The 13746-nt window shown below is 31.2% G+C and overlaps 1 protein-coding gene across 2 annotated transcripts in view; it reads left to right on the top strand.

Annotated features, from left to right (window-relative positions):
• Nucleotides 1-426: 426 nt before the first annotated feature.
• The window catches only part of LOC139502640 (epidermal growth factor receptor-like), a 346005-nt gene continuing 332685 nt past the window's right edge, over nucleotides 427-13746 (top strand). Inside the window, exons 1-7 of one of the 2 annotated variants that reach the window (XR_011658903.1) lie at nucleotides 427-600; nucleotides 2707-2803; nucleotides 4886-4945; nucleotides 7106-7477; nucleotides 9584-9727; nucleotides 11429-11512; nucleotides 12566-12687. Coding sequence is in view for 1 of the 2 variants with exons in the window: in XM_071292168.1 (XP_071148269.1) it covers nucleotides 2761-2803; nucleotides 4886-4945 (103 nt within the window). In the remaining variant the exon portion in view is untranslated. The remainder of the gene's footprint in view (nucleotides 601-2706; nucleotides 2804-4885; nucleotides 4946-7105; nucleotides 7478-9583; nucleotides 9728-11428; nucleotides 11513-12565; nucleotides 12688-13746) is intronic. The other variant, XM_071292168.1, reaches the window with a different exon arrangement.

Below are 13746 nucleotides of genomic sequence, written 5' to 3'. Positions count from 1 at the left end.
AAGAATGCCTTCTTTCTTATTCATATATTTTTTTTTTAAATCCGGAAAATTCATTTAAAAACCCAGCCAGATGTTTTAAAGGTTGCTCTCGGAACACACGGACAATGAAAAAAAAACTGAATTGTTACTGAATTATAATGAAATTGTTCGTCTTTTGTGTCAAAATGAAATCAAATGTAATGAATACCTCTATTACATTTACTATGTTCTCAAAATAGCAGTAAATTTTCTTCTGGCTTGTAATTTACCTGATTTTCACTCGAAAAAAGTGGATCAATTCACTTGAGAAAAAAACACAATCTCCAACGGACACTATACAAACCGTGTTTTCAAAGTTATTTTTAGATTTATGGTTTTTAATCTTTCGTCATAACCACCTGTTAAAAGATCATATTTTTGGTTTTTACAATTCTCTTTACTATTTAAATACCACTTCGTATCAATGTCAAGTTCGTTTGTTAAGTAATGCTCTTATTTGAATCTGCCCATGTGTATTACTTCCTGTTGATGTCTAAAAAAAAGGCGATAAGCACTACAAGGTTAATTTATTTCTAACAGTTTGGGATTAAAATAACAAGAAATGAAGAAGTGATACTGCAAGTGAGTGTACTGGACTTTCCTAGTTATTTTCATCTCAAGTACACAAATGAATTAAAAAATTAAAAACACGCATGGTTTAATTCTATACAATGTAAATTGAAGAATATAACTTTACAAGTTTGAATATACATCTTTTGGCATAATATACTGGTCAATTGTCTGTACAGTAAATGATTAAATAACAGGACACAAAGGAGTGATACTGCAAGTGAGTATAATGCATGTGTATGCCCTCTCATATTTACAAAAGAAGTGAAATATTAAAACAACATGTATGATCAAATGCTATACAATGTAGTTTTGAAAAATATTTGTACGATTTTAATCATACATCGTTCACGTGTAATTCATATATGCCTGGGGTCCCCAATTTTTGTTATGGTACAACTAGTTATAAAAATAGAATTTCAAGATTCTGTTTGTTAGTTCAACTTGTTAAAACTTTTAACCCGGTTACAAAAGCAACGAACAGCTGGACAATAAGTGTGTTGTTTTGAATGCATTTTGAAACAAGATCTTATAATCCTATTTTATCCATTATTCTTACGGGAAAAAAAACCAATCACTTATACAGTAAAAAGAATTCAGCCATCTGTTAAATTGTAAAGTAATATAATGGTAGGGTAAATATACTTCTATTTCATTTTGTTTATAATTTATGTGATAAAAATTTGAACAAACCAGTATTGTACCTTAATTGTACTTACAGTGGTATTTTTATTAAAAGTATTATCGCGAGTAGGTGGATGCTGTATTCTTAAAACAATGAGAACATGATACTCAAATTTCAACTTTAAATAAAAAGATTTGTTTGACACATTCAGGACATTATAAATTTAATTGCTACAATTGTATTGTTTCGCTAGTATGTTTACAATATGAACTTTCGTTTTCAAAAATAGCCTTCGCAAATTAGCATGAACTATTTATCAAAGCGGACATTTTTAAATGTCATCATCAGTTATTTAGCTTATTGACACCTTCTTTTGTAATCATGTTTGTTTCTATTGTTAAATCATACACTAATTTGAATTTACATGTGGTTAGTCATTGCCTTTGAATAATATTGATGCACGTTTTATAAGTGTAAGACCATAAACATGATAAAGGTTATATGAAACTAAATTGTTTGGAAAACAGACACCAGGAACATGAATGATTGACACTACAAGTAAGTTTATTTATAATGTCTGTTTGTACCTTTTCAAAATCTGGAGCCTTTTATTTAGTGGATGTTGTTGATTTTTGTATGCCATATTTGTTTTTCTTTAAATATCTTTTTTTTTCTTTAATCGTTGTTTGCACTCTTAGCAATTTGTCTGTCCTCAACTTGTAAAGCTAGTTATACATGATGTTGTTCCTTTGTAAAACTGCAGTCGTTTTTAACTAGTGGATATTTGTCTAATTTTCAATTATATCTCATGTCTGTATTATTTATCACTGACCCACAGCCACAAGTGAGACCTTCTTCTCAGTTCGTATTCCTCATCGTTCATCGTCATTGTTATCTTTTTTCTATTAAACTCCTAGACAATAATTAACCAAACATAATACTCACTGGAGTTTTCGATAAAAAAAAAACTGTGTCCGATGACAACATCTGTCTACATGGCAGGCCTTGCTAAAAATAATACATAAGGCAAAATGTAATTAAATATCAGAAGATGGTGTATAACTGCAAATGAGACAACTCTTCATCCAAGTCACAATTTGTAAAGTAAACCACTATAGGTCAAATAACGGTCTTCCATTATCTTAAAAACCACTATAAAAAAACAATGACTGGGTAATTGTTCAAAATGTACGATCTGCCTAATATTGTATATATACTTTAAAAAAAAATAGACTTAAACTTATCAGCAATACAAGATAAACTGATATATGGTGTGGTCAATTAAATTCAATTCTAGTCTGCAAAAAGTATTTAATTCTATTATTTTAAATAGATTTTTCAGTTTTTCAGGCCACATTCAATATTTTGATATTAACATTTACTGTTTTGAATGGTTTTGATTGTCTTGAAACTTATATCATACTAATTTTTGTACGTGTTAGGTTCGTATATAACAAAACAGACAGCTTTATAAAATATTATCTCTTTTTCAGGAAAACAGATTTATCTGCAAGCGGATTGATAGCTTTAAGACATTATAGGAAAACATGCACGTGATTTTCCTATTTATAGTGGTAATGGCTTTGCACGGTATGTTAAATATTGATACAGACAGGTTATGCATGGTTTGTGAATTCTCTTTTTGACAGCTATTTCTGTTCAAACACAGTATTTTGCCTCGGTAATTGGTAAGGGTTGCTATATAGTAAAAACTCTGACTTTCCGTCTTTGTGATAGGCATAGCGTCAGCACTTTTTTGTCCTATTACAAATCATATCCCTACCCGGGGTGCTTTACCATTAGCAAATTTACTATATTTGTAAACTGCTTGCCGATGAAATGTTCGATGAATCTGCATTAAACATAGTGTTCGGTTATCAAAAACATGGGGTTTTTTTCGCGACATAATCTTGCGCTAGAATGCTATTATATGCAGTTAAATAGTTATAGCCTTCGTAAGACTTGATTTTAGGTATCATTGATGGAGATTAATCATAAATAAATGTAAAGTAATGTTATAAGATTAAACCAAAAACATAAAAAATTACCAACAACTGATTTGTATATGTTTGATCTTCTATGTCCATACTTTTACAACTGATTTACATTTGTAGATATATAGTGACTTTACCTTTCAGATTACTACGTTGTTTTTTTTTACAATTCAAACAAATGAGTAATAATTGCAATTTGTTCAATCACAAATATTTAGAAATCCAGTTTTGTAATGGGATTTCCATAATATTTATTTTAATAGCATTTGTAATGTCAAACGTATGGTATTAACTAAGTTTATAAAAAAAAGATTTAAAGAATTAAGACAACATCTGTTTAAGCTCCGATTCCAATAATAATTGATATGTATACATATGTATAATTTCATATTCCAAATTGATTTCGTGTTGGAAAAGTATTTTTTCTACGATTTCCAAATGGTAGACGAAATACACAGTTCTTTGGTTTTAACAAAATTGTAAAGTAGTGAAATAAACATCCTACATTGATGTTGATACTTCATAAACATTAATTTATTTATTTGCATCATTCACGTCATTTCTTATAAATTATTTCTGAAGTCGACAAAATATTTATGAACAAAAGTCATCAAAGATACCAGGTTTAGAATGTTGTGTACAAGACAGGAATTTTATCTATAAAAGGCTTACACCAGCCAAGTAGTCAGCATTTCGGTGTTAACATGAATATCATTATATGGGCAGTTTTATGAATAAGTGTGTGCAATAGTATCAATTATTCTAAACACGAATGGTTTTCTTATATCAGACATATACAACATGTTCATGTACCTTACTTAGCCGTATTTGACACAACCTTTGGAATTTTCGGTCTTCAATGGTCTAAATGTTTTTTAGCTTTCTGACTATTTTGATCTTAGCGTTACTGAAGCGTCTCATGTAGACAAACGCGCATCTGGTGTATCAAATTATAACTATAATCAGTGATGTTCGAACAAAGTACGAAGTTGAAGATGATGTATTATTCAAAATTCCAAAAGGTTTCAAACTAAGTTTGATAAGGATTAGTACTTATGCAAGACATTTTAGTGTGACTTTTTTTTTAATTAAACCAGGTTGGACGATTTTTTTGCTTTTTTTATACATCCAATGGATTATCTTAAAAACATTGTTGTTGTTGAATAGTGTTAAAAACTCAAATATTTTGAAAAAGAACTTTATCATGCATGTTAGAAGTTCTGTGTCGTCAAGACTTCTCCAACTTAATTCCAGTATTCAAATACTCACAATAATAGATGAATGATTCCTACAATCTGTGTGATAATAGAGAGAAAAAAGGGAAAATAATGATTCGATAATGCTTACTTTTTGATATTGTGATATATTTGAAACTGTTGTTTTTAAGTTTCTTCGGATTTGATAAAAAAAAATCTTACCTCCTTGCATTTTCCTGGAACATGATCGGTTAAAATCAACTGCATGGAGACCGTGTATATTCCCATATTAGTGAGATAATTGCTGTACACGGTTAGTTGGGGTTTAGTATGTTCAGACTTTTCAGCAGTTACTGTTTACTTGTACACATCACTATCATTCTTCTGTTTTATATAATTCATTTTTATATGTTGGTGATTGGTTAACTCTTTCACAGGCATCACTCAATTCTGAATGTTTATTTTCGCTATTTTCATTCTAGGTGGCTTTGCAAAAACCAAAGAAAGGACAAAGAGACAACAAGAAAACGCTTCACCCATAAGTAAGTTTTTTTCAAAATTAGGAATATTGCCTTCTTTGTTATTCAAAGATGAAGGTATCCATACTCTCCACCACTGAAAGCAAGTAGTGTATGCTAATGATAATCACAGACCATACATAAAGAAAACTCATTTTGTATGACAATGTGGGTCTTGTAATGATACTCTTCGCTTCTTCGTATAAGTAATTTACTTATATAGGATAATGTGTAGAGACCGAATAGTGTAAAAAGGTTTATCTGTTCGTGTGCATACTGTGTTTTGGAATTTATGTTACAACATTTAAAAAAAAATCAATTTCTCCTTTGATACATATATTTTTTCATCCAGTACCCAAACAATTACGCCGATGGAACAAACTGTTGGATGAGCCGATTCTGGTCTAATTATTTTATTACTTTATCTCATCTTTTAGGGTCTGACCAATATCTTATCCTATCATTACAGATTGTACTTTTGTAAATATATAGACAATGCAATTTTCAATAGGAACTTCCTTTCCGGCTAAAGCTGTGCTACTTTAACTATAAAGTATCGTACAAAATTGTATCCTGGATAGCAAAGTTGATATTCACTCTTTTGTTATTCAAAGGTCAAAACATACGGCTGCGTGGCTTATTTTCAATTTCTGTATGCCCCAAAGTTCTAAGAGTTTAAATTATACTTAAATGATGTACCTCTCTTACATGTGAAGCAGGATCTGCTTACCCTTCAGGAGCACCTGAGATCACCCCTAGTTTTTGGTGGTGTTCGTGTTGCTTATTCCTTAGTTTTCTATGTTGTGTCATGTGTATTATAGTTTGTCTGTTTGTCTTTTTCGTTTTTAGCCATGGTATCTTTCGTCCCTCTTTTGTCTTCACTTTGAGTCTTCTTCAGAATCCATTATCGCCACTAATATGTATTTTTATAAGGGTAACATTCCCAAGATATTATAGAACATATTAAAGAACCATGTAAACAGAAATATTTTAATATTTTGTAACTCCCCAAGATGCGTAACTTGTGAAACAGCCGTATTTAACAGAAACCTAAAGAACCTGTGATATTATGTGAAATAACGCATCCTATTTAAGCTAATTGCAGATGTTATGCTCTATAATGCTTCGTACCCTTTCTTTACTAAACTTAGTATATGTTAACTTTGCAAAGTCTATATGTCCGTCATACAGGGTTCTCATTCACTAATCAACAATGAAGGTTAAAATATTTTGGCGAGTTCCTATGTCAAAAAAAAGTGAACTATAGTGCATGTACGGTATTATTTCAAGTTATTTTTGGCCTTTTTGCAGGTTCGTCTGACCCTGCCCTCATTTTCCAAGCTAATTGTTCAGTGTTTATGTTTTTGCTCTTATTTTGTTATATATTCGATACTATTCGATAGATAAATTTTAAGAAAGTGTACATGTTTGTCTGATATTGTTCAGCTATCAGCTTGAAATCATAGTGATGGGTCAACGTTAAGTATTTTTTAGTTTTGAGTCAGCTGACAGATAATATATCATCAATGAGGTTAAAACATTTGATGCATGGGTTGATCATATGATATATATGTCTGTCTTGCAGGCTATTTCTTTTAGTTTAAAGGTCATTTAAGTTGTTTTGGTTCTCATGTAAAATAAGCAAGATGCCAATTTTAACTGTTGCCATGAATGGTTTTAGGATATTGACTTGATGAAACCTGAATTCCACTAGAAAAACATTACAGAATATTCCACCAGAAAAAAAACACAGATAATTCCAAATCGAAATATATGAAAATCCATGTCAAAATAGAATAGAATTACAAGATGTGTTTGTGTACTGTCATATATCAGTTATTAGATACGCTTACTTCTCACATCTGGATATTTCTTTCTGTAATTATAATGTATGGTAAATGCTTTTATTGAGTTCATACTGCATGTTTCTGTTCAAATCAGACAAATACATATTTAAGAAGAACAAGGTGTTATATTTATTTTACTTTACATTAGTCCATTCCAGCCATATCGTTGCGATGTAATTGATCAATTTTAAAACAAACTTGGCGTAGTTAAATAAGTACAGATCTAAGTGTTACATATTGATAACGAATTCTCTTCGGTTTATTTTTCTTATTGCGATTATCGTGAAAATAAATCGTTCACGAAAATAAGTTTGTTATCACTATTTGTTATTTTCAGAAGTATGTCGGGGAACTAAAATGGGCATGAGTGTTAGTGGAACCTCTCAAGACCACTATCATTTGTATAAACGTAGATACACAAACTGTACATATGTAGATGGAAATTTGGAAATTACCTTTTTAGATAAAAATGAGGAGAATTCAGATTGGGATTTGACTTTCTTGGAATCCATTGAAGAAGTTAGTGGATACATTTTGATTTATTCTGTTTATATTCAAGAGTTGCATTTAAAGAACTTGCGTCTTATAAGAGGAAATCAGCTGTTCTCATTCAAAGGAGAAAAGTTATATAGTTTAGTGATAGCTAGTAACAGTAAACCAGGATCTACAACAAAAGGATTGATGTACCTAGGATTTAAAAGTTTACAAGGTAATATCCAATGAACTTATGATCATAAATATAAACTTTATTTACTTAGATGTTAGGAGATAATTGAGGTTGAATACACTCGGTTGTGAGCTTCAGTCGTTATTACATCTATAAATATCGCATCAACATTATCAACGCTCAAATAAAAAAAATATGTAATACTATGTTTTCATAACTTACGGAGGAACCCCGTTAGGTAATTCACATATATCAAATTTTAGGTAATTACATATAGCAAAGTGTAGATATTTCACATAAAGCAAAGTGTAGGTCATCATAAATAGCAAAGTTTTCAACTGTTGCCACCATTTGACTACCGTTTTTTTTTATCAAGGGTTGGAAATCACAATATCAAAACCAGTGTAATTCATGCATTAAGATAAAATCACTGAAGCATCATTTTATATAGCTGTTGATCATCTTTGAGTAAGTATTAAAACCCTTGGCAATAAACTTAAACTCAGGCGAAGCAACTGACAATAGTAAATAGTTTTACTCAAATAAAGTAATAGATCATTTTATAACGTATCATATGTATAAAGCAAAGCCACAGACCATTCTTGCACCATATTGCAAAAGAGAGTTCAGAATGAAAAAAATGAGTATAGACCTTATAATGAAAACTTCTAATTTACTACCGTTGCTAGTATAGTTCTGATCATCATCACATAATTAACCACAACCAAAAAATAAGAATACAACAATTACTGTACCTCATCTAAAATCCTTTTTTAGTTGATTTGGTATTGCAACTGCATAACTTATCCTGAACATGTAAAATTACGTCGCATAGACATATTAAATAAAATCTTTGTGTTTTATTCAGTTCAGTCTAAATACGACCCGAGTTTATACATGTACATGTACATTGACGGCTGTAAATACATATCATGTTAAGACACACTACCGCGTTAAAGTAAGCACGGTTAGAAGCATTGTCATATCGAAGAATATTTAGTACAGGTATTTTGCCAGTGTTTGTTTCAATTAGACATAACTGTGTTAAGGGTTCGTCAAAAAAAGGCTCTACCCACATTCTGAGTTTTTGCTAGAGAAACTTCTAAACATAACACTAGTATTTAACTTTGTTTCAAATTGGCAAATTTGAACTGATATTATATTCATCATAATTTGACACAGAATACACCATAAACCAGTGAAACAGCATAAATCTGTACTTGACTTTATTGTGTTTTAGTCGACCAGTCTGAATTTGTCTGCAAAATACTTGATATTACTCGACTGCTTAACTGTAGTCTGAACACTACTTAACAGTCTGAACTGGTACTCGACCTTTTCTAGACTAGTACTAAACCATTTTGTAAGTGTTTGAACTATTATCCACTTTGTCTGAAACATACTCGACTTATTCTTAACCATGCTCGACCTAGCCTGAACCATCCATGTTGTCGTTCACTCGTAATAATACTTCCTTTGACCTATGAAAATGATGAATAAGAGCAAGCAATAATTCTCACACATGCCTGATTATTTATTGTTCTGTACCTATTATATTCAATTGATATTTCATATTTCAAATACACATAAACACGCATAGAAACTGTTGAAATATTATTGTCTGATATTGAAATAGATATTACTCAGACAATCATCTTGCTACATGTGACTATTTAAATTTTCTTCAATTTATAATGGTTGCGATAAATGGTACATTCGAATGTTTATCGTTGACTTGCATTTAAGATTCATGTTGGTCAAATGTTGATGGCGTCTGAAACCCTATTGAAGAAGGCACCAATTTACAATTACGAACACTATCTTAGTTAAGTAGACTCCTCTGTAAGCAACAACTCTCAATAGGGGAAATAATCATAATAAAAAAAAAACCAGCCGCGATATATATTCAAATTATTATTGATACATTTAAATATCTCATATGCTCGTGCTATTGAAATTATACATCATCACACTGGAAAATATACACTGAGAAAATGTCATCTACACGTTTGCAGTTAATATCAGATCAACTGTCTTATGTACATACCAAACTTTTTTTTTATCATAAAACATACAAAAGTAACACATGTGTTCTTCTACATGTTCTATGTTTGTTCATAAAGCTGCATTTTGTTTGTTTTTTGGCAGAAATTATGAATGGAATTGTCTATTTTTACAACAATAACTTGTTGTGTTATGAGCATACAATCCATTGGGCGGACATTAATCCCAGTGTAACACCACATGCGAAATACAGCTTTAATAGTACCTACATGGATTATAAAAGGAGTTGTAAGTATTGCAGTTGATCTAACATTTTGGCCGAGGGTTATTGGTATCATGCATACACATATTATGACATATATCATGATAGGACCTTATATGCTTTACCAGACTTCGAGACATAAGCCATTATTGCAGTAATTTTAGTCATTTGTCTGTTTTTGCAACACAACGTTGTAAATCTTTTCTTGGGGAACAGTTTGGCTTCCTATCTGGTGAGCAGCTTGGCAGTAATTGGATGTAATTCTGAATAACTTTTTGGGATTTGTCGCACATCTTCTTCGTGTTTGAAAATTCTGGTAATTTGTCATTTAGCTGTTGCTTGACATTGTTTAATGTTTTATTTGTCATTTTGTTATGGACTCTGTTTTTTAATTACCTTGAAGTTCGGTATTTTTGTATCAGTATTAGAAATGACTAACACATTTCGCCACCTTAATGAATGCATATTAGGACTACATATTTGGTCTGACACTTCAAAAATATAATCTGAAATGTTTTTTTATGGTGCCAAATACGTACTTCCTACTTTATACATTTTTCATATAACTTCATTTTCAGGTCGACTAATTTTACAGTGTGTCCACACTTCTTTGTGAAATTGAATATCTTACAATGTCTTCCTTTTTTTCTAAACCTTAATCCAATTGATATCAGTGCAAACGGTTAAACTTGCTCCTTTGTTTATTATTAGCCTTACTGAGACTCTATTAGTTTGTCAGAAGATAGGATGATAATAAATACGCTGCTAATTAAACCTTAATCAAAAGATATTTTATTCAGGATTTGTTCATTGTGATTTTATGTTCAAATATAATTACATCAGATGTATATTTCATTTTAAAACGTTATTCTGATAGGCTAACTGCACATCACATAATTCCTTAAGTGATTGCATTACTCAATAAAACTTATCATTCATGATAACACGAGGTCCCACAATGAAGTGTACAGGTGAATTAAATAAAATTTTATATAAAATTCGTGTTTTCATGATTCTAGCTAAAAAATGAAATTATAAGTATTGAATGCTTCTTTGTGTAACTGGATATGGTTGTAAAAGCGTTGACCGTGCGCGCTTAATACAAAATGTACTTCGGTCAACGCTTTTACACCCCAATGAAGTTACTAAGAGAAGCATTCAATTCTTAAATAGAGATATTCGGCTATTATTGACAAAACGCTGCTGTAAAGGTTTAGTACAAGACAAATGTGTGCAAAGTTTAAAGTCAACAATTGTGAAATTACCACGAGAAAGTGTGTTAATTGTCATCATGTCCTTGATTTGATCTTGATTTGTTATTGAAGTGCCATTTGGAAGAAATATGTATCATATTTTCTTTGGCAGAGTTTTATAAAATCTCGCGTCAATTTGTACGATATTGTATATGTCAACTTTCAAACCCTGTTACAGGACCTGGTGCACACATTCAATTATATTTTGGTATGTGTTCATCAGTGAATGTGAATTACTTGAAAAATATCATTTGAATTGAAATAGCTTATTTTACAATAAGTTTAAATGACTGCTGTGATATGTAAAAGAGGTTAGAAAGATACCAGAACATTCAAAATAATAGATCGAAAATAACCTCACAACTTCATGGCTAAAAAAGACAAACAGACAAAAAAATAAACAAAACACAACATCGAAACGTAGGTTATGCAGATAACAAAATTAAGTTTAATAGGTAAATCATTCAATTACAGGTGGTGAATGTCATCCATCATGTTATAATGAGAAGACAGAATCCAAACAATGTTGGGGAGAAGGTCCAGATATGTGTCAAACATGTAAGTTTTTGCTGTTTGTAAACATTTTTGCAAGTAAACATACAACCAATATCTACAAATTAGTTCACTTATGAATGCATTAAAGCGTACATCAAGTCTCTATAGATTTGAATCAATTATTTACATCTTGTAGTTATTTAAACACTATATATACAACTTTATATGAATATAATCCTCACAAAATATGGTGGATTAAACATGTTGAACGGGTTTGAACCCTGGCTAGGTCAAAACACGCCAATCACGCGGCATTTAGGAGTAATAACAAAGACTGGATGGCTCGGAGTCATTATAATATGTCAAGGTAAGATAACATGTCTTCTTATGGACTGTTACCCTGTTAGCTAACACATCAAAAGGCCGAATCAGCGTGTTGGTCTCGTACAAAACAGGGGAAGTATGAATATCAGATCAACACGTTCTGCTTTATATACATATACATTTTTTCACTGGACGTTAAGCTATCCATCGATCATCATCATTGAACATAAATTCGTATTTCAATGTTTGTATAAATACATGTGAGCTATTGACTTTTTTCGTGAAACAATTTGAGCAGCAAATGTTACAATAATCTAGCTAAATGAACCTGAGGATAATTAATTTAAAAATGTCATTCTATGATATGATCCGTTATTCCAAATGGCATCAGTTGCCTTATAAAAACCTAGGAGTGATGTTTTAATTCAACTGATGACATACAGTATTGGTATACAGCTATATATTTGAGATAATTGATTAATACTCACCTTATGATATGAAATTTCCTTTTACCATACAGTTCTCATTGACTGGAATTTCGATGTCAAATGGCTGCATAAATACACGTGAGCTTTTGCCATCACATTTTGTCGTCGAAAACTTACTAACAAGTATTATTTTCAGAAACAACTACTAAAACTCTATTTCAAATTCACTGGCACAATATTTCTTTATCTTACGGAAAATTTTAGGGTTTACCATAAACACAGTCGATGCTTCTGACTGTCAGAAAAATCATCAATATAAATAGAAGGTCATACATATGTTAACATAACTGAATTATAATTTCAGTGAACCATGCAGCCATTTGTAGCTATGAATGTGAAAATAGGTGTGTTGGTAGTTATCCAAACCAGTGTTGCCATCCTGAATGTGCTGCTGGTTGTCGTGGATTAAAGCACACCGATTGTTATGTAAGCCAGCTCTGCATTTATTGGTTTCATCCATTAATTCCGTATGGTATTATACTTAAATATAAAAAAACATGCTTATAACTGCCATACACATAAGCTGAGATAATTACCTAAATTTGGTAACATAGGAAATAAGACATGCAATGTACAATGATGTAAGGATGCAAGTTTCCAATACTGCTATACAGCAAGGCCTTAAAATCGTTTGCGACCAAGAGTTACAAAGATTTCTCAGTTAAGGACCTAAATATCGTCCCCCGTCAATTTTTAATTGAAATGTGTATCGTAATATCAATCATGACTCATTCCGTATTTACTGTTTCGTGTGTTTAAAATGAATAAAACGGGAAAAAGCTGACAAAAAATCAGTAATGAACATAGTTGATACATGTATACAACATTTTTAAGAACATTTTACTCTAAACAACAACCATAAAAACCCTATTCCACGTGTCAAACATAACTTAAAAGAACTAACCAAGGAAATTGCTGACCGGCTTAAAAATCTGCTTATAATATCATTATTTTTTTACGTATATTTTACATTAAGGTTCTGCAAAAAGAAATCTCGAATTCACCAATATTCCAACTGACTCCATTTTCAAAAAACGATATATAAAACAAACATGAAGTACTAGATAAATTGCATGCATATATTGGTGATTTTGAATCTGTTCAAAGTTTTGATTTTTCTACCCTATTTGCCACATATCCTTATTAAGAAAATGTTCACACCTAATCAAACTGGCGTTTAAAAAGTCAGAATGCGAATACATATGTTCAAACTATTTAAGGTCATTTTTTGGTAGCAATAAACAAAAGAACTATGTCAATTGGACATGCTTTGGTACTTTATCTGCCCTTGGATTTTTACTAGATAACACTTTTTTCCACTTTTGAGTTTCCGTATATCGTCAAGTTGTCAGAATTCCAATGGGGACTAGCTGTGCAACACTTATTGTTAAGTATGACGCTCATTATCACTGAACTTGTATACACAATTGTTTGGGGGTCGGATGATGGACGCATCCGGGTGCGGGAGTTTCACACTGCATTGAA

The sequence above is a fragment of the Mytilus edulis genome, chromosome 14, assembly GCF_963676685.1.
Source record: "Mytilus edulis chromosome 14, xbMytEdul2.2, whole genome shotgun sequence".
NCBI classification, from domain to species: domain Eukaryota; kingdom Metazoa; phylum Mollusca; class Bivalvia; order Mytilida; family Mytilidae; genus Mytilus; species Mytilus edulis.
This window is presented reverse-complemented; position numbering and strand designations above follow the sequence as displayed.